The sequence below is a fragment of the Mus caroli genome, chromosome 10 (genome assembly GCF_900094665.2).
Source record: "Mus caroli chromosome 10, CAROLI_EIJ_v1.1, whole genome shotgun sequence".
Classification (NCBI taxonomy): Eukaryota; Metazoa; Chordata; class Mammalia; order Rodentia; family Muridae; genus Mus; species Mus caroli.
The window spans coordinates 18,819,278-18,838,734 of NC_034579.1; the positions used below are offsets into that span (position 1 = coordinate 18,819,278).

Genomic DNA, 19,457 nt, shown 5'->3' on the forward strand with positions numbered 1-19,457 from the left:
CTCCTCCTCCTCCTCCTCCTCCTCCTCTTCTTTTTTTCTTCTTCTTGATACGGCTCCATGAATCCCTGGCTTGTCTTTAACTCATTACATGGCTGAGAATAACCTTGAACATCAAACCCTCTTGCAAGTGCAGTGATTACAGGCGTGTACCACCATATCCGGTTTATACGGTGCTAGGGATTGAAGCCAGGGCTTCTTGTACGCTAGGCAAATAATCTGCCAACCAAGCTACATACTGCTTCTCCCTAGCTTCTAAAAAGGGTATTTTAGTGCCATTTTCTTCCAAATTTGCCAGTTCTTTCTTTATAGCAAAGCTCTTTATCCATTCTGCTCATTTCCCTTCTCTTCAGCCTGCTCCAGTGAGACCTCTATGCACTTCCCTGGAAACAGTCCTAACTAACACAGGGGCCAGTCCTCAGCTCATGCTTCAGTGGAGTATGCGGCCCTTTCTGAATAGCTTTACCACATGCATATGAGGACCTACCTTCTCATTGTGCCACCTCTCCCTGCACACCTGTCCTCCCCTGGCTCCACGCCATCTCTGTGGTGAGCGTGGACTTCCTCCCACGTCTCTTCTCTCACACTCACTGCTCATCTGGGCCAATGTCATGCCCTCTGAACCACGTGTACCAGGAGCTGAAATTAATCCATCTCCATCTCTCCTCACCTCGAGGTGTGCCTTGCTTATAATCTCCCTTCGTGTGAAGATAAGCTGAGCATGCTAGTAAGTTCACCCACTGGCTCCCGCCCTACTTTTCTCATTTGGTGTCAGTGTCTTCCTTTTCTTTGCTGGAGTCTTTCATCTCTTCCCCACACCCTACCTCCAGAGTGGGCTGTGCTGGCTCCCACTCCCACTGGCATCCCTTTCTTCCATTGTGGTCTGAGGCATGAACTCCTTTCATTACCATAGTGGTTACCTACACGGTCCCTAATTCCCAACTTCCTCCCCTCCATTCTGTTCCTTTCGAAAGGTGACTCTGTCATCCCTTTGTTCCAGTCCCCTGGGGTTTGTCACATGGAGGAAAAGCAATGCAGTTCACACTTCCTACTGCTCCACTCAGGCCAGCAGCTGCTCCTCACGTCCTTTCCCGAGGCAGCTATCTGCCCTAGTGCCACCTCCCTTTTTCCTGCCGAGGCTAGAAGGCTGGAGTTAAGGATACTTGTGAACTGCCATGTACGTACTGGGAACCGTGCAGAGGCTCTTTGCTCGAGCAACAGATGTTAATAGGCGAACCCCATCCGACAGGAGTTTTTAGTTTGCTGCTGTTTCCCATCCTGGAGGACAATCTCCTGGCTTGTAAAGCTTTCTGTTGAATGCATTAACAAATGAACAGGAGAACTGGATATGGGAGCGAGGCACGGCCCGGGTAACTTCTAAGCTTTTGAGGCATAGATACTGCAGCGTGAAGGGGCCTAGGCTTCAAGGTACAGGGGTAGTTAGAATAATCTTAGATGTATTAATTTGGAGATGTTCATTAGAGTTACAGAAGTTGGCAGCTGAATGTGAATGTTTACTCTGAAGTCTTTATAGAGTTGATTGTTGGAGGCCATTGACCTCATGAAACCAGATGAGAGCATTCATCCGAAGCAGAGGAGAATGAGGCCAAGACTGGACCAAGCCCTCCATCAGAGATCAGAAGGAAGAGATCACCAAGGTCTGAGAGACCAATGATGAGGAGAGAGACCCGAGGGAACAAGTATTTCCAAAGCCAAGAGGTGTTCCAAGGCAGCGTAGACTCCAAGTTAGACATCTCAGGCTTGGGACTCCAGGAGGCTCAGGACCTGGGGCTGACGCTGCTGTCTCAGTGGGGAGGTCATCTGGCTCTGCCATGGAGAACAAATGTACAGGGTGACCTTTCACTTATTGTCACTGGTCCCTTCTCTAGCTCATGTTCTCAAGTACCGTGCTCAACAGACCAGGTCTCCAGTCCTTCCCCAGGACTCTGAAGGCCGTTGCTTGCCACCCACATCTTCACTTCCTCTCTTGCTTGGCTCAGATTCCCTCCTCTTTGACTTCTCCTGTCATTCAGGAAAACCTAGCTCTCATCAACACCTCTCAGCCTTTTTTAGCCCTAATCTGAAAAGCAAATGCTATATGACCAGTCTCGTGCAAGGTTAGGGACGTAACCCTGACAGGGCGCTGTACGATGCCCTGCCACCCAGAGCAGTTCCCTGAGGAACTTTCTGCTCTTTGAGATACTTCAATACCACCTCCCACTTTCTGTCGTGGCTCCCTTGGTCAATGCCTTTTGTGATGATCATGCTTTCTGTCCCTCCACCCCCACCTAGTCCATCGTTACAGGCCACAGGCCCTCCAAGTACTGTGCCAGTGCATTCTGGGATTCTGCATAAGGACTCCCAACTTGACCTCCAGGAATTATGGGTTGCTGAGCAATATATAATCCCTATGGAAACCCTCACTCTGTCCCCCATTCTGTTTTCTCATCAGCTTCACACCCCCAAATCACATGCTTTTGCGCTTGTCTATAAAAGCACAAACCCTTGGAAGCAAGTCTTATCCAACTCCACCCACTCTGCCTACTGTGACCCACTTCATCCCCATGGAAGAGAGAAAGGTTCAAAGGCGCTCCCTTCCTGGTAAATAAAAGGGTACAGCATATTTTATGCAGATGGAAATAATTTATGCTGTAGAAAAGGGGAACAGAAGGTGGAATATTGGCATAATAGGGAGCTAGAAAATGCAAGAACATGAGTCACGATTAGGGGTGAAGTCAGCCCCTTTTGGAGTCTTGGCCTGTACAGAGGGGTGCTGTGGCCATGTTCTGAGAGGATGGCTGCCCCAGTTTACTCTCTGCATGAGACGGAGCAGAGGCCAAAGGTATGTATCACAGTTCTCAAGCACATTAAGGCTTCACAGTAAAAATGTTTTTCCATGAACTAAACCATGACAACCCCAGGGTGATTTTAAAAATAATACGCTGCAGATTTCTTTCAAGTACTATATAAACGAAGAATGACATTTTCATTAGCGCCTCTCTCTCTTTCAGGAACTATGTGAAAAACAACATTTGTTTTATGAGTCACCACCAGGAAGAATTAGTGCCAACACAGCTTCAAAAACGAAAGCCCCAAGAGCAGCTCCCAGAGTGTAACCACCTGTGTGGAAGGGGACAGTCACAACGGCCCTCGCCAGACACCTAACAAGCTCCAATCCCTACGTGTGGCACAGTGGCAGGACTTACAAGGGTCTCTGCCATGTTCTCTCCTCACTGTCATGGAGAAGTTTTACTAGGACACCCTGAAATTAGAAAGACCACCATTAATCCCTCTTCCCCCAAACAGACTTTTGCCAAAAGGTACAAGAGGCACCAATGTCCTGATGTATCGGGTCAAGCAAACAATACTGGCAGGTTCAACACCTTCAACTTTTTCTCTAGTTCAGCTTTTGAAAAGACTACATTCTAGTGATGAGGCCTGGCTCTGCCTTAAGCTGTCTGTGTAGGATGCCACTCACAGCTTGGCACTCAAGACACAGTCGTGTTCTGGGCAGGCACTTACCACGTGTGCCTCTGAAGACACTGTGTGGATGATTTCATTGCATCTACGTTGTAGATTAGGATGGTGTCCTGAATAAGACTTTAGTTGGCATTCAAGTCCACCAGTACAAAGATTATGCAGCTTATACATCACACGTGAGATACTTGTCAATCAAAGTACTCTTTTGTAAGTTTTATGTCAAATTTTAAAACTCTAAGATAAACCATTTTCCATTTCTTTTTCAAAAATGAGTAGAAAGATTAATTTAAAATTCCTGGGACCATATTTATTTAGAAATAGCTGTTAGTAAATATTAGACAAGGAGTCCGGACATAATACTTATCCAGATCTCTAAGCAGTTAGCTTTAAATTATACGGTCAAATCTCTAAGAGTTGTCTCCTGGGAAGGCCTTCGTGGTAACCTGTCACAGCCCACAGCTTCCTGCAGTTCTTCCCTGCCCTCAGGAATCACTCTACCTCAGGCTACAGACAGAGGGATGGCACTGACATCAGGACCTTCCTGTCTGTGATGAGCAGTGGTGGAGAGCCACGCCAGCAAGGTGGCTTTTACCCATGTGATGCGCTTCTCTGGCCTCTATTTTTTCCGTTTGAATTTTAAGATCTGACAAAGCATTTCACCAAGAGAATTTGCATATGATAGAAAAATAAATCTGTGATTGAAAAAAAGAGAGCAGACCCCCTAATTTGGGTTTTTCTTCCTTTCCCCACCAAATGGTCCCAGTCTGACGAGGTGTGTGCCCACCACATGCCCTGGTAGCAAAGACAAGGGATGGGGATGAGCAGCAGCAGGAGCGCAGAGCCTGGGCCTCAGGCAGGCGCACAACAGGAGGCCTGGTTCTCAAATGCAGCCTCTGAGGAAGGGAGATTTAAACCCTGATTACATCACAGTGTATTTCCAATGCGGGAAGAACGGGTGAGGTGTGTTTTGTGAAGCTTCACTTCAAATTTACCACGAGTCTCTGCAGTCATAGGCCACCCTTTAAAAATACTCAAGGCAGGTTATCAATGTAAGCTTTTTTCTTTTCCCCTCCAAGTTCTCAGATTAAGATATTTTAAAAACTGTTAAACGATTCGATTTTGCACATCCATGGACACACACACTTGGCTATTTTGTTTGTGTATTCTTTGTGAATGGGCAAAAATAAGCAAATGTAGCTTATTACTAATGACTTCAATGAAGCACTGGATCCTTCTACTGTTCTCCTATCACCAGCTATGGAACAAGACATTTGTGCTTTCAATATAACCTTTTACCCAGTATTAGCCCCATGTCACTCCCATGAAGCCTGTGGTTTTCAAAAATAAAAAAGGGGAATACTTAAAACTTGGATGTATATATTCACAGTTTTTATTTATATAAAAATTTTTACAGTACTTGTAGAAAACCAGGCGACGCAACACCCACTCACTCCTTCCCAGCATTGTTGTGGGGACCGCCCAGGAAGCTGCCAGACGGTGGCCTCACAGGCGACCCCATGTTCACTCTTCCCTCCTCAGACACACACTTACCCAGAGCTCCAGCTCTGCCTGGCTTTCAGGTCACTGAACACTGAACATGTCACAGCGATTGGATCTGCACCTTCCCTACCCGAGTTTCTGCCTCACATACATGTTTCTGAACACTGCAAACCAGGAGTTCACTGTTAAAACAAGTGGTAAATCCTCATGGTTTTAAAGCCGTCTACTTCTACCTCTGTTTTTTTTTTTTTTTTAAATAATCTTAAAACAAGCAAAAAAACCAAACCAAACCAAAACAAACAAACAAACAAAACCCCAAAACAACCAAAACCAAAACCCAAATATAAAAACAATTTTTAAGAAATTGAAGGCTTTAAAAACTCACAATGAATTATGGGAAAAGCAAGTGCGAAGCTCACCTTTGCTCCCTCGTTCTGAAGGAGCTGAGGGGCAGGGGATGAGAAGGCTTTAAGAAACCAGAACTGAACACAGACTCTTATTTATGCACTGCCCAGCCAGTGCTTAAGTTAGCCTTGGAAGGTCTGTAATATGGTGCACATGTCACAAGCCTTTGCAAACATTTCAAAAATACAACAGTAAGTCAGAGCTTGATGGGAAATAGTTTCGTCTGTACAGAGAGTCTACGGTTTGACTCCACCTAGCTTATTGGTAGGTAAAGCCACTCCTGGCTACACTAAGCACCTGCCCGACCATGCCTTTCCACCCAGAGCCCATGCACGGCCGAGGCCCTGTCTCATGGAACTGAAGTTTAAGAGTGGCCTCTCTTAATCCTCCAGTCACCCTTCACGTGCAATACTCAGACACGGCGAGGACAGAGACGAGCTTGCCAGAGGCTTTGGGTCAAGTCGAGCCACTTCTTATTAAAACACAATGTCAGTCAATTTCTGACAAGACCAGCATAGCCTTGAGCACTGACCTAAGGGTAGATAAGAACCCCTGCTGGCTCCTTCATCTACAGCCAGCTTTCCAGAATAACAAGGGTTACAGGGCTACTGCAGATCCACCTAGACAGGAAAAGGCCTCTCTTCAAAACTACAACCTCTTAGCTTTTAAAACGCATTTAACATTTTCTATCATATTAAATTAGTAACACAAACATTATCATTTACCTGTGGAGGTCTACCCTAGTTACCTAGAGCTTATATACATGGTTTTTACTTCCAATCTGGGAGGAGAAAATTCTAATTGATATTTGGTAACAGAGCATGAAAAGATACTATATACATGTAGCATACACACAAATATATACAAACTCACTTCAAAAAGAAGCCCACACACTTTAGCCAAAGTCTAAGCCTGCATAGATTTTAAAAAAATTATGAATACAGTTGTTTAAAAGAAAAAATGGTGACTAAAAGTTACAGAATGGATATGAAGAGAGATCTTTTCCAAACTTTTATTTGTGCACATTCAACTTAAAAAGATAACGTTTACAGGTTCTTTGGTGCCCATATTCAGCATACAAAAATGTAAAAGACTATTCACAAATCAAACACATTAGCTCCAACTGGAAAAATAATGACATCAATAAAACAACTGTCGGGAAGTGCACACTGCGACAGCTCTGCCTGTGGGACATGGAGATTACTGCGAAAATAAATAGAACGTCCTTTTGTAAAAGCAGCAATGTCATGTCTTGTAAACTTCCTTTTTATATTACAGCAAACTTTGAAGTAAAATCCAAAGGGACTGGAGCTTACACTGCAGCGGTGAGTCCGAGTCTGTCCTCGGTCACTGTTGGTCCAGTTTTCCTTGTGTTTTGAGTCCAATGTGCAGCAGGTCTCAAACGGTGCTCAGGTGGAGACTAACCAACCAAGTTTGAGTTATAAAATCTCCTTCCTGCTTTCAAACACGAACGGGTAGATCTGTTCCACGGCAGTCGCCACAGCCTTTACATTGGGCCCTGTAAGAAGAACGAGGAAGGGTTGAGAGGAGTCTGGAGAGGGCACCCCCTGGTTTAGCAGCTCAGGCCTCCGATCACCATGCTATGGCACACTTCCACAGTCCCGGCCGGACACAGCTACAGCAAGAACCCAGGCCGCACACTGTTTTAAATCACACAGTCAGTCATGTGCTTTATCTCTGGCCCTGGCAGAAGGGTCCAAAACAGCAATCAGTACAGGGAGGACGGACAGACGTTCGCACAGTTCCACTGATATCAGATTAGTCTCGGGGCCCCTGCAGGAACCCATCCAAGAGATGTCATGCTGCTACCCACGCTCTGGCTCTTTCATTATAGAGTCTCAAAGTGCCCAGCCTCACGCCAGCACTGAGGTGACCACTGACCTCAGAGGTTATCTAATTCAGCAGGATTCTGGGGCAGCATCAGGTGATGAGGCCATGCAATGTAGTAATAATTAGCCCACAGAACTCGATCATTTACATGATCAAAAGGAACATGAAAGGGGAGAAACATTTTCTTAAATTTGTGAACAAAGGTGTCCCAGTAATAATAAACCACCCCTTGAAAAGCCATGAAAATGTATAGACACCTGCCGATTGTAAGCTTCCCCAGTACTTATACAGTGTATTCTGATCCATTCCTTTCTGGCTCATCCCACTGTTACAGCACTTTCAGGAGCTATACATTCATAGGACATTCTGCATGTATGCATATATGGCATAGTAATTAATCAGGTCAAGTCATAAGGTGTTTAACCAATCATCTATCAATTTGATAATTATACTTGGAAAAAAAAGTTAACCACAAAGTAACAAAGTATTGTAATTAAGCAGGTTAATTTTCTTAAGTTTGTTATGGTGTCTTGTTTATCACCATTCCTCTTGCCCATGAAATATATTTACTGAATTAAGTCAGAGTCTCACAATGTAGACCAGGTTGGCTGCTTGAGTGCTGGGATTAAAGGCATTAGCTACCACATCCTGGATACATATACACATACACATTTCTTTAGGTTTACACTGTGTTACCCTGCACTTAAACTATAGGGGAATCTAGGCTCAGAAGTTTAGAGGTATCTGAACTAAGAGAACAAGTTCTCGGTCTCATTCCTAAGAGGAGCCTGGCAATGACTGCATGGAACGAGCTAAACTGCATCTGAGCCAAGCTAAACTGCATCTGAGCCTCCATTCACTGAGAATTAAAGACAACTACAAGAGACTAATGAATCTATCTTGGCTCATTTTTGTCTTCGGGGACTGATTCCTAAAGCATGTCCAAGTATAATTTAATATCACAGTGCACTCAAAAAAAAAAAAAAAAAAAAAAAAAAAACCAAAAAAAAAAAAAAAAAAAAAAAAAAAACCCTGCAAGCAAAAGCCCCCCTGGACATGCACACCTTCCACGTGCCTGGCAGAGCCAAATGAGACACTGAAGCCCACGGAGAGCATGGCAGACCGGAGTTGCTTATACTGACTATCTACCTCCAGACCTTAAAAAATGAGCTGCTCCTACATAATTTTAATGTACTATTGCTTATGTTAAGAAGCTAGGCGAGAAAATCATAGTGGGATGTTCCTATTCAAGTGTCTGCAAAGTACAGTTGTGTGCCAGGTGCTGCCCAGAGACTACGTGAGGTAAGCACAGCCATTTGAGTGAGTGTGAAGAATGAGCCTCGTGAGGGTGACCTTGAGAGCAGACACAGGACAAGCTATGAGCACAGATCCCCAGTGAGTGACTCAATCCGAGACAACTGTAGACGCGTGCCGCAGTTACCTGTCACTGTGATACTTCCTGTTGAAAATATCTGTAATGTAGCTCTTAGAGACTTTATCCGATAGCACACGGCAGGATGAAGTTCAGGTTCATAGCTATATAAAAACACAATTATGTTTCATCATTTATACAGAATGGCAGCTTCAAACTTTGTATGTTATCTCGATTCTCAGAAGACCTACCTGGCATGAGGTCTATTGTTCTTTGTAAATTCTGGCAAACGGATCTCAAAGGGCATGTTACACACTGCCAAAACATTCACCACCTTAAAGTCTGTGAAGATGACCTGTGGGAGAGAAGGAGAACGCCGCACGGTACTGTGAAGCACAGAAGAGTTCTAATACGGCAATCTCTACCAAATACCGTTTCCCAGGAACACTGCTATAAAGTGGTATTGGCATAACTGAAACTGTGCTTGTTGTCTTTTAAATTTTATGTGATTAATTTTAATCTTGAAAATGGAATATTTAAAACTGAGAAAAGAGCTAGAAAAGGAAAGGAGTTAAAAGGAATTCCAGAGTCAGAATGGAAAAGCTGTCACTTGAAGAATTAATACTCAGAGTGAATGCTGGGCTCTGAAATTTACTTTAAAGGCACGTCTGTGGTCCTTGTGGCGAGCCAGTCAAAAGCTGCTGTTCACTTGCAGAGACTGCTCTCGACACTGGTAAGCTTACTCTAGGGAAAGCAGCCTTGATAGTTTGTTAAACGTTAACAGGTGCTCCAACTAACATCTTTTAAAAACATTTCTCCCTTTTTTTCTCATTCTCTACCCCCATACTCCCATGGTTTCTGTGTTGTATATCTGTGGCAATGGGGGTTATACTCAGAGCTGTATACATTCCAGGCAAGTCTCTCCCACTGTGCTATATATAATATATATATAGTTAAACATAGTTAAACATTCTCCATAAACCACAGTTGTAGTGAGAGCTACCCTCCAACCCAGTGCCTGCACAAAGCAGCAGAGCTACAAATGTCACGGCACCACATCACGGCTGCCTATGCCACATTACCATGCACTGTGGTCTCCACCCTTCACTGGCACTGCACTCCTGTTTACTTAATTTCTACCTACAGCCCTACTCAAGAACACTTCAAGGACAGCTTACTGAACGTGATACCCAGCCACTGTAAGTGGTCATTTTATTCACGCTTTGACTGTATCAAGGTACTTGAAAGTTGACAAGGCAGTGAGTGACAGGAGAGGGTGCTTGCTGCCCAATAGGTCTGTTAGCTCGATAGCTCTCTAACCATCCTGAGCAGGTATCTTGAGGCAATCAAAAGACATTTTCTGATGACTGCATGGGTGTGGTGAGGGAGGTAGGATAGCTTGAGTTCCCAGAGCAGAGCATTAACGTGTAAGGAAACAATTTATGGGAAAAGCACGATTTTTTCCAAATCTCCAGAGCCATACTTTGTTATCAAATGTTCACACTGTGTGTGAAGGGCAATATGAAGATTCTAGAAAAAGTTCAGCAGAGAAGGATTCCTGTGATTTGTTTAGTCTACTGAACGTCTTAATTTATAAAATTAAATCCTTGAACATGTGCAGTATGCATAGTTTTAGAAAATGTTACCTGAAAACCTAGTTTCTGCAGACTACGGGCTAAACGTCTGGCACCAAATTTAGCTTCTTCTTCACTGCAGTTGAAGTAAAAAAAAGATGATTAGTGGCACAGAGAATGCATTCTACGCTGGAAGCTGAGGCACTTGCAGTCTAGGGAAATGTCCTCCTGGGGCGCAGAGTGGAGGGCACACGGAGCTCAGCCAGGCAACACTCACCTTGTTGCTCCAGTGCAAATAATTTTTCCTGAGGACCAAATTGTAGCTGTAATTCTAGGTTTTCTAAGCTTCATTAATACTTTCTGGAAAAGAAAAATCAATGATCTGATAAGCATTGGTCCTGACAAACATCTCTGTCCTATGTGCCCATGCTATTCCCCACATGCTACGCAGGGCTGACATGACTACTCAGCCAGGTACCATCTTCAAGTCCAGGTCAATACTCAATACAATCAAAGTCTCATGAATGACTTAGAGGCGTATAAACAGACCCAGGAAAAGGTCTATACACGACTCTCCATGCAGAGGTCTTTCCTTGCTCCGTCATGTGCACATCATCACAGTACCATACAATGCAGGCTGAGGAAGATGATGTTCAAAGTAAAATAAGCTGTCAAATTTCAGATGCGAAACCGTGAAATGACATCATCTGACACTTAGCTATTACTTGCCCACCTCAAGACTGTCAGCTTAAATTCTTATTGTATTTTGCTTTTCTGATGGAGGGTGTCTTTTTAGGTAGCCCAAAATGGCCAACAATGCATGATTCTATACTTTGTATGGGGACTACAGTCATGTGTTTTGGTACCTGATTTTCTGTGTATTCTTTTTTATTTTTATTTTTTATTTTTTGTTAAGGGAAGATGTTATTACTAACATTAAAAAAATCTTAATTGGCCAATGAGCTTTTGGTTTTGTTGAATTCACCTCATTCTTAGTTTCTAGTTCTAAAAACTGGAAATAATTTACCTAGGGTATACAGGCACTTAGGTTTTTAGAACTTAAATTAAACCTTCAGATACATCCCTAACTTAAAAAAAAAATCTTTTGTGTTTGAAATGTAAATAAAGAAAATATCTAATAAAATGTTTATTACAAAAAAATCTTTTGTGTGTCTATGACATATACATGAATGTTCATATGTATGTGTGTGCAGGCACACACGTCCTGTGACACACTAGCTGGGCCATGTGCCCCCAGGGATTCCATCTCTGCCTGTCTCCCACAGGAGAACAAGCAGCACAGCTGGCACCTGGGTTGTCACATGGTTCTGAGAATCCCAATGCACCAAGTCTGTGCAACAAGTGATTTGCCCACGGAGCCACCTCCTTGGTGTCTAGACCCTATCTAGTGCTGGGTCTCCTACGGCAACTCCTCAGTGCATCGTGGAGCCTCAGCACTCAGCCTTGTTCTCTCTCTTTCCTCCCTGCTCCCACGTCAGTCTGCTTTCTCTCCTCAGTCTTCCCTCTGCTGGGCTAAGTATGTATGTAATGTCTGTTAGAGAAAGGACGCGATGCTTGCTGTGCTGAGTCTGGCTTACTCCCCTTCACTGCATGTATTCTCCAAACAATGACATGCTCAGCGTGCATGTGTCATTTTCTTTGCCCTCTCATCTGAGGACACCTAGCCTGACTCTGTACCACCTGTCTCAGAGGCTGAACTTATAATCCCATCAGCAGCGTGTATATAAGGGGCCACATCCCCGCAGCCGCAGTGCTTTGAATGAGAATGCTCTCCATAGGCTCATAGGTTCAAATACTTGTCCTCAGCTGGTGGCACTGTTTGGGAAGGAATAGGAGATGTGGCCCTGAAGGAGCTGTGTCACTGGGGTTTGAGGTTTGAGCAGCCCAGGCCATTCCCAGTGTCAGTCCCTCTATGACCCTAACTCTGCCACATGCTTGTGGATCAAGATGTGAGCTCTTGCTACTACTGCCTGCCTGCCTGCCACGCCTACCTGCTGCCATGCTTCCCACCAGAGCTGCCTGAAACTATAAGCCCACAATGAACTCTTTCTTCTATAAGTGACAGAAAAGTAACTAAGACACTGTTCGCTGTCGTTCCCTTTTCTCTACGAGCCATGTGGACTAGGGCGACTTTTATTTTGCATTTCCCATGTTTCTACTGTTTCCTGGCTCCATTTTTCAACATGTACTTTACTAAAGCCAAATGCATATCCACTGTCAATATAGCTGACATCAAATCACTAATATTTTGTTACTTATTAATAACACTAATGCTTTTGAATAGGTTAAAGAGGTTTAATAAAACAAAATCTTACATGTAGGTTAAAACATGAATCACATTCTTTAGCAACTTATTTTTAAAAATATAACTTAGCTAACTAAAAAGGAACAGGAAAATTTACATACAACAGAATTAAAGTAGGGTTTGAACTAGGGTATACAGCACCAAGATGCAAAGTAAGTCTTATCTCTATCTAGTAGGTGTAATGTCCAGGAGAAGGGCCATTTCCACAGGGCTCCATGCTGCCCCGTTACACCTAGCATAGCAAGGCGCTCACAACTCACCTGTACACAGCACCACTCAAAGCATGGTCAGACCAGGCTAGAGTCCACACACTCAGATACTCACCCCAACATCACGCTTATAAATTACATTTGCTCCCTCCAAAGCAATCTTCCTTAAGTTCAAATGGCATCGTGTTCTAAAAACACAGACTACATTTGTAATTAAAATGTCCAATGCAACATCACTGTCTGCATCCATTGGGGTAGTTTAGAAACTTGGTTTCCCACCACGAAGATCACATCCTGGGAGAGAAAACAAAATAGTCACTGAACTTTTATGTTCTGCCATTTTTCACAAATAATCTTAAACTTAAAATATAAGAAATAGTTTTCAAATATTATGAGAATCAAATCATGTCTCTTATCACAAAAATGTCACAGTAGATGCAACAAAATTATCTTTAAATAACTTTCAATCCTTAAAAAGCAGTAACTTTTACATGCAAGAATCACCCCCATGTTTCATGTGTGCTCTAGTTACAGTGAGAAGCCAAGCATATCACACTCAAGGACTGGACTTTGTGGTCTCTGAGTCCTTGTAGGCACAATACAAAACCCTAGCATTTAACAAAAGGATTCAATTCTGTGCTGCGAATCCTTGCACTTAGGAGGCTGAGGCAAAAGGACTGCCCCAGGTTTAGGGCTAGTCTTGGGCTAATAAGGTGTGGCCCTATTTTAGAATATTAAGAAATAAAAACTTCTAAAACCTGTGTACAACCATATAGTATTCAGTTCTATATATTAACCATACCATAACCTGACTGTATGTTTTCTTATATCTTTGGCCTTTAATCTGCATATCTTTCATTTTCTGTTCCATGTGTACATTTGAGCTCCTTTAATCCTTCACTTAGGGTTAATGTAGCCATATTTCTAAGGAGAATTTTAATGGTTATAATTATAGTATCCCTTTTTTGTACCATCCTATTTGACTTGAATAACCAAGATTATGTCAGTTTTAGAAAACTTAGGGTAGTTCTTATTGTTTTAAAATTCTCTGGAAAACAATATAAAAGAGCTTATTTTCAAGATATTTGAACTTGTTATTTGCTTGAGATTTTTGGAAAACGAATTCAGTATTGTTGGTGTTTTAAGACAACAGACACTGTTTCCATCGCTCTACTGTTTGGTTTTCCTGGGTTCTTCCTGAGCGGTCCAAACCTCAGCCACAGCAGTGCCTACCCACCTTGCTCTGCAGCTCATACTGTGCAGAGGTGAGAGGCCTTCCTTCCTGTGCTGAGTAAGCTGACCCTGTCTTTGCAGTGTTTTTGGCCTATGCTGTTTCATCTCTGAGATCTGTTCAATACATTTTCTAAATTTTTACAGTGAAAACTACTTCAGCTTGAATTCCTTTCTCTTTTTTAAATAAACGCCGAAGGCCATCATAATCTGCTGCCTCAGCGCTTTTCTACCTGGGGTGTGTTTTCACTGCCTGTCAATTCTAGTAACACTTAGCATTCTGTTAGTTTTTCTTGGATGAGTTAGTCAACGTTTATAATTTTATAAACATTCTTTTCTTTTTTTTTAACCTTACTAGTTAGCAGCTGAGGAAATGCTAACTTAAAAGAATGTGATAACATTTGTCTTGGCAAATAATTGTCCTAGCTATAATATAAACATGACAATATTCTCTTAAAATTTGATATAGAAATATTCTACAAAAGATACTGTGGTAATGTGTTATCAGAACCTAATATATATATATATATATACATATACATAATATATACATACATACACACATATATAATACACACACATATATATGTAAAATGGAATTGCTGTCAGTTAGTAATACTGAGCTAAGCAAAGAATAAATACAGAGAAATTGCTAATAACTAAAAGTGACTAGTTTAAAACAGCATAACACATACTAAGAAATATACTTTTATTGTGTGTGTGTGTGCTCGTGTGAGCATGCTTTCAAAGGTCAAAAGAGGCATCAGCTCCCTTGGACCTAGAATTCTAGGTGGTTGTAAGCTACCATGTGGGTGCTTGTATCTGAGCTCAGGTCCTCTGCGAGAGCAGTAAGTACCACATACTGAATCACTGAGCCATCTCGTCAGCACCAAGACACACTTTATGAATAGCACACAACACAAACGCTTAGACAGAGCTCCATGTAGTTAGTGTTATAGTTATTCAGCGATTGGTCAGTGGTTAAGAGTACTGGCTGCTCTTCCACAGTTCTCAGTACCCACATTAGGAGGCTCACCAACATCCTTAACTCCAGGTTCAGGGACTCAATCATCTCTGGCCTCTGTGCAGCACACACACTTAACTAGTATGGAGGCCTGGAGAGAATTTACTTTGGCTGTGTGTGTGTGTGTGTGTGTGTATTTATGTATATATGTGTATACACACACACACAGATACATATCATATATACGCATCAAAATGTTAATTTCTCTATTCAGAGCATTAGCATTTTTGGTAGAATATGGATTTCATTTTTGTTTTTGAACTAGGCTTTCATGTAGCTTAGGCTGTACCTGAGGATGAGCATCAACTTGTAATTTAGCAACTGAGCTATATGCCAGCTCTGAATCTGAATTCTTAAATCAACAAATCCATACTAGGCTTATTGTTAGCAAGATTTTGCTGAAAGGACCCAGATATAGCTGTCTCCTGTGAGGCTACGCCGGGGCCTGGCAAACACAGAAGTGGATGCTCACAGTCAGTTATTGGATGGATCACAGGGCCCCCAATGGAGGAGCTAGAGAAAGTACCCAAGGAGCTAAAGGGATCTGCAACCCTATAGGTGGAACAACAATATGAACTAACCAGTATCCCCCTGGAGCTCGTGTCTCTAGCTGCATATGTAGCAGAAGATGGCCTAGTCGGCCATCAGTGGAAAGAGGCCCATTGGTCGTGCAAACTTTATATGCCTCAGTACAGGGGACACACCAGGGCCAAGAAGTGGGAGAGGGGGGGTGAGGGGAGTGGGGGTAGGAAGGGTATGGGGGGGCTTTTGGGATAGCATTGGAAATGAAAATGAAATAAATACCTAATTAAAAAATAAGAAAGCAAAAAAAAAAAGTAAAGTAATTTCAATGTAGGTATCAACAGCTTGCACACTCTCTGTCTAGGACTTACTATTTAGAATGGCTTAACTGTTTTATCTCATTTTCAAGGAAATGCCAAGTCTGACTTTGATTGGTCAAATATCTCCAAAGAAACTGTTTAGAATTACAGCTGTCTTGTTTTCCTGAAATGCTATGTTCCCAGCACTCTGTAACATACACATGGAAGCAGAACGCGCCTTCCCCTTGCATTGACTAGACAACACAGCATCTATCTTTAGGTCACAGACTTTCTAGCCTAGTGCTTGGTATTCACTGCAAAGCCACTGCTTCAGCAACTGCAACCTTGGATCTCCTGCAGAACACTGCCCCCTCCTGGCTCTGATGCCAAACTTCATCAGAAACAACCACACCACATTTCCCACAAGAGACCACAATAACTGCTGTCATAAAAACAAAGCACAAATAACCTTACCTTCCAATGAAAGGCCAAAAAAGTCAAACTAAATAGGTCTGCTTCCACACAGCAGGAGAGTCTTGCTACTCTAAGACATTGTGTTACAGCTGCAGAGGCTGGGAGGGGCTTCAAAGGCTTGACCACAAAGTTAGCATCCATAATTTGAGAACTGGCCAACTTAGGGCAAAAATGGTAACAGGCCAATTTACAACACATACAAGCCCACTCACACAGTCCCAAGAGGTCGCTCTTTTCTAAATGTCAGACAGATCAACACAGTTCCACACTAACACTGTATTCTCTATAAAGCAGCCATCCCACACCCTGATCCCACCATGCTGTCCTCTGAGAACAAGAATCCTACTTTGCCTTTTAGGAGAATGTTCTTTCTCACCTCTGAGAAGTAGCATAAACTACAGAAGAGGGCTCTGGCTGTGGAGCTGGCCTTAACTCTGTGGAGTGATCAGTCACCTAGCTTTCTCCAAGTCTTCAGCTCCTCTTCTGTAAACTGTGGTCATATGCATGGCCAAGGGAAGGTCAAATACTGTCATCAAGAACAGAGCATGTACAGATGAGTCAGTCAAGAAAAGTCTTGATCTAAGGTGCTGGCTGTCTAAGTGAATGCTAGGAGAGAGAAGCCACAGAACAGTCGCAGGAAAGACCCCAGAGTACACAATACAGGCAAAAGGAAAACTGGAACACTAAAGAGAACGAGGAAACCTATAGCAGAAAGCAGTCCAGAGTTGAAAGCAGCTGAGAAGGCGGCAGAAATGAGCTGAATTTTCAAACCATCACCTGGCAATGATGAAAATGTTAATAAGGTAGATAGGATTTATGAAAAGGTACGGGCAGCATGGGTGATAATATGAAAAGCAAAGCATTAAATTTTGATATATTAAGCTTATAAAAATACAATATTATATAGTAATTCTCTTTATATAGAATTCATTTTAATTTCTACTTAATGTCATTTGACCTACTCTAAACAATAGCAATGAAATAACAAAATTTATATACTTGTTATTTTCTCCAAAAGCTTGAAATAAATAGTACTGTTGACACTTCAGAAATACAGATACATTTTATACCTAAAGTAACTATGTGCATATCCTTACATTTAAAGATAATAAACTGAAGAAATTAATACCAAAAAAAAAAAAAAAAACAAACCCAGAGCATGCTGCAGGTACCAAGATTGTGGATGGCTTTTCAGTTAGATATGGTAACTGAACACTGTTGAATGAGTTGGTAGCAAACTCAAGCAAGTGCCGTTACAGCAACAGGTGGAAAGAACTAGATCCTAACAGGTTTGGCAGGGCCAGCACACAGCATTCAATGGGCCAGAACCTGGGTAGCAAAACTTTTATTGGAACTCAGCTATGCTCACGATACCATAGTGACTGCAGAACAGGTGAATGGTGCTGAGCAAGATGTGCAGGCCTAAACTGTTTCCGATGTGCCTCTGAAAAAGTGCGATTCCTTGGCTAATCCACTAAGATAAATAAAATATTTAACACAAAAACACACAAATTCCATTTTAAAAATTAAAATTAACAAAAAGTATCCATGTACAAGGTCTTTGACTAGACTCGTGTTGAACAACCCAGTATAAAAGACATTTAAGGGTACCATTAATGATCTATGCAGATCTACTTGATTTGACATTAGGGAATTACTGTGAATTTTAAAGGAGACATCAAGAATGGTTATCTAGACACCTACGCTAATTTTTAGAGATTTGCAGAGGTATTCAGGTATTGTCATGTAGCTATGATCAACTTGAACTTTAAAATACAGTAATCTTTCCCTATTAGAACCTAGCAGCAGATCTGTTGGTGTCCAGTGTCTCTCAATGTCTGAATCTTGCCACACAAATCTGCACAATCTCATGGGAAAAGATGGAAGTGTGTAATATATACAGATTCAGGAATTATACACTAAGTTTCTATGTTAACTCTAGCGCGCTTGTCAGCCTAGATATGCCCTCTCAAGGCTAAACTTCCTGCACTCCTGTTACCCCCTTCCTGTTCAAGGGCGGCAGAAGGACAAAGGTAGGGCATTACTGCAGGGCCACAGTACATCGGCCTTAGTGAAACTTAGTGAAATGGAAACCGTAACTGGCTGGCAGGTACCATCCTATTACAGAGACATTCCTCTACTTGCCTGAATAGCTTATACCCCAGGCTTAGATTTTTTTTTTCCAAGTATGTAAGAAAAGAACTTCTAGCATACCTAGACACTCTCACTCACTCAACTCTCACTCTCTCTCTCTGTCTCTCTCTCTTACACACACACAAAACAACAACAACAAAAAAACAAAGAAAAGGATATGTCACCATATTACATAAAGCACTGAATAAATCCTGAAGCAAACATACCTCATTAAAAATTAATGTTCACAACAATATGAAGTAACCAGTGCCCCCCCCCCTCCGCCCAGCTCGTGACTCTAGCTGCATATATAGCAGAAGATGGCCTAGTCAGCCATCATTGGGAAGAGAGGCCCCTAGGTCTTACAAACTTTATATGCCTAAGTACAGGGGAACACCAGGGCCAAGAAGTGGGAGTGGGTGGGTAGGGGAGCAGGGCGGGGGGAGGGTAGGGGGAACTTTTGGGATAGCATTTGAAATGTAAATGAAGATAATACCTAATAAAAATATTTTTAAAAAAATCAATGTTCACTATACACATCTCTACCTATTAACTATACTACTTATTCTAAATAAAACCCCTTCTACCTGTAAACACAGCAATGGGAAGTCTGGGGCAGAAAGTAGTCATTGCAGGTTCAAGGCCAACCTAGGCTACACAAAGTAAGGCGTTCCTAACACCACCACCACCACCACCACCACCACCACCACCCAGCCTGAACACTGGAAGACAGGTGGCATCCAGGTAAATAACTTGCATTAAAATGACTATCATATATTTTTTTAAACCTATTCTACAGAGAAGGAGCTCTTGTTGCCACCAAGTCTGACAACCTGAGTTCCATGGGACTCACATGAGAGGGAAAGAACTCCCAACAACTTGTCTTCCGTCTGACCTCCACACACTTGATACAGCCATGTGAACATACACAGAGAAACATATAAATGAAAACAAATTAAATGTAATAAAAAACTTTTTTAAAAAATTTTATTTATTATACATAAGTACACTGTAGCTGTCTTCAGCCGCACCAGAAGAGAAGTCAGCTCTCATTATAGATG

At 42.3% G+C, this 19,457-nt stretch overlaps 2 protein-coding genes across 5 annotated transcripts in view; one reads left to right on the plus strand and one right to left on the minus strand.

Moving 5' to 3' along the window:
- The window catches only part of Slc2a12 (solute carrier family 2 member 12), a 55,419-nt gene extending 50,572 nt beyond the window's left edge, over positions 1-4,847 (plus strand). The window contains exon 5 of the mRNA XM_021174503.2: positions 3,009-4,847. Coding sequence (XP_021030162.1) covers positions 3,009-3,162 — 154 coding nt within the window. The 3' untranslated portion in view covers positions 3,163-4,847. The remainder of the gene's footprint in view (positions 1-3,008) is intronic.
- A 450-nt stretch (positions 4,848-5,297) lies between these two features.
- Tbpl1 (TATA-box binding protein like 1) overlaps positions 5,298-19,457 on the minus strand; it is a 28,074-nt gene continuing 13,914 nt past the window's right edge. For 3 of the 4 annotated variants that reach the window (XM_021174378.2, XM_021174375.2, XM_021174376.2), the window contains 6 exons: positions 12,830-13,008; positions 10,457-10,539; positions 10,252-10,315; positions 8,857-8,960; positions 8,675-8,769; positions 5,298-6,901 (listed from right to left, as the gene is read on the minus strand). In XM_021174378.2, the coding sequence (XP_021030037.1) occupies positions 6,822-6,901; positions 8,675-8,769; positions 8,857-8,960; positions 10,252-10,315; positions 10,457-10,539; positions 12,830-12,964 (561 nt within the window). In that variant the 5' untranslated portion in view covers positions 12,965-13,008 and the 3' untranslated portion in view covers positions 5,298-6,821. Of the gene's footprint in view, positions 6,902-8,674; positions 8,770-8,856; positions 8,961-10,251; positions 10,316-10,456; positions 10,540-12,829; positions 13,009-16,639; positions 16,790-19,457 lie in introns of all 4 variants that reach the window. The other variant, XM_029482684.1, reaches the window with a different exon arrangement.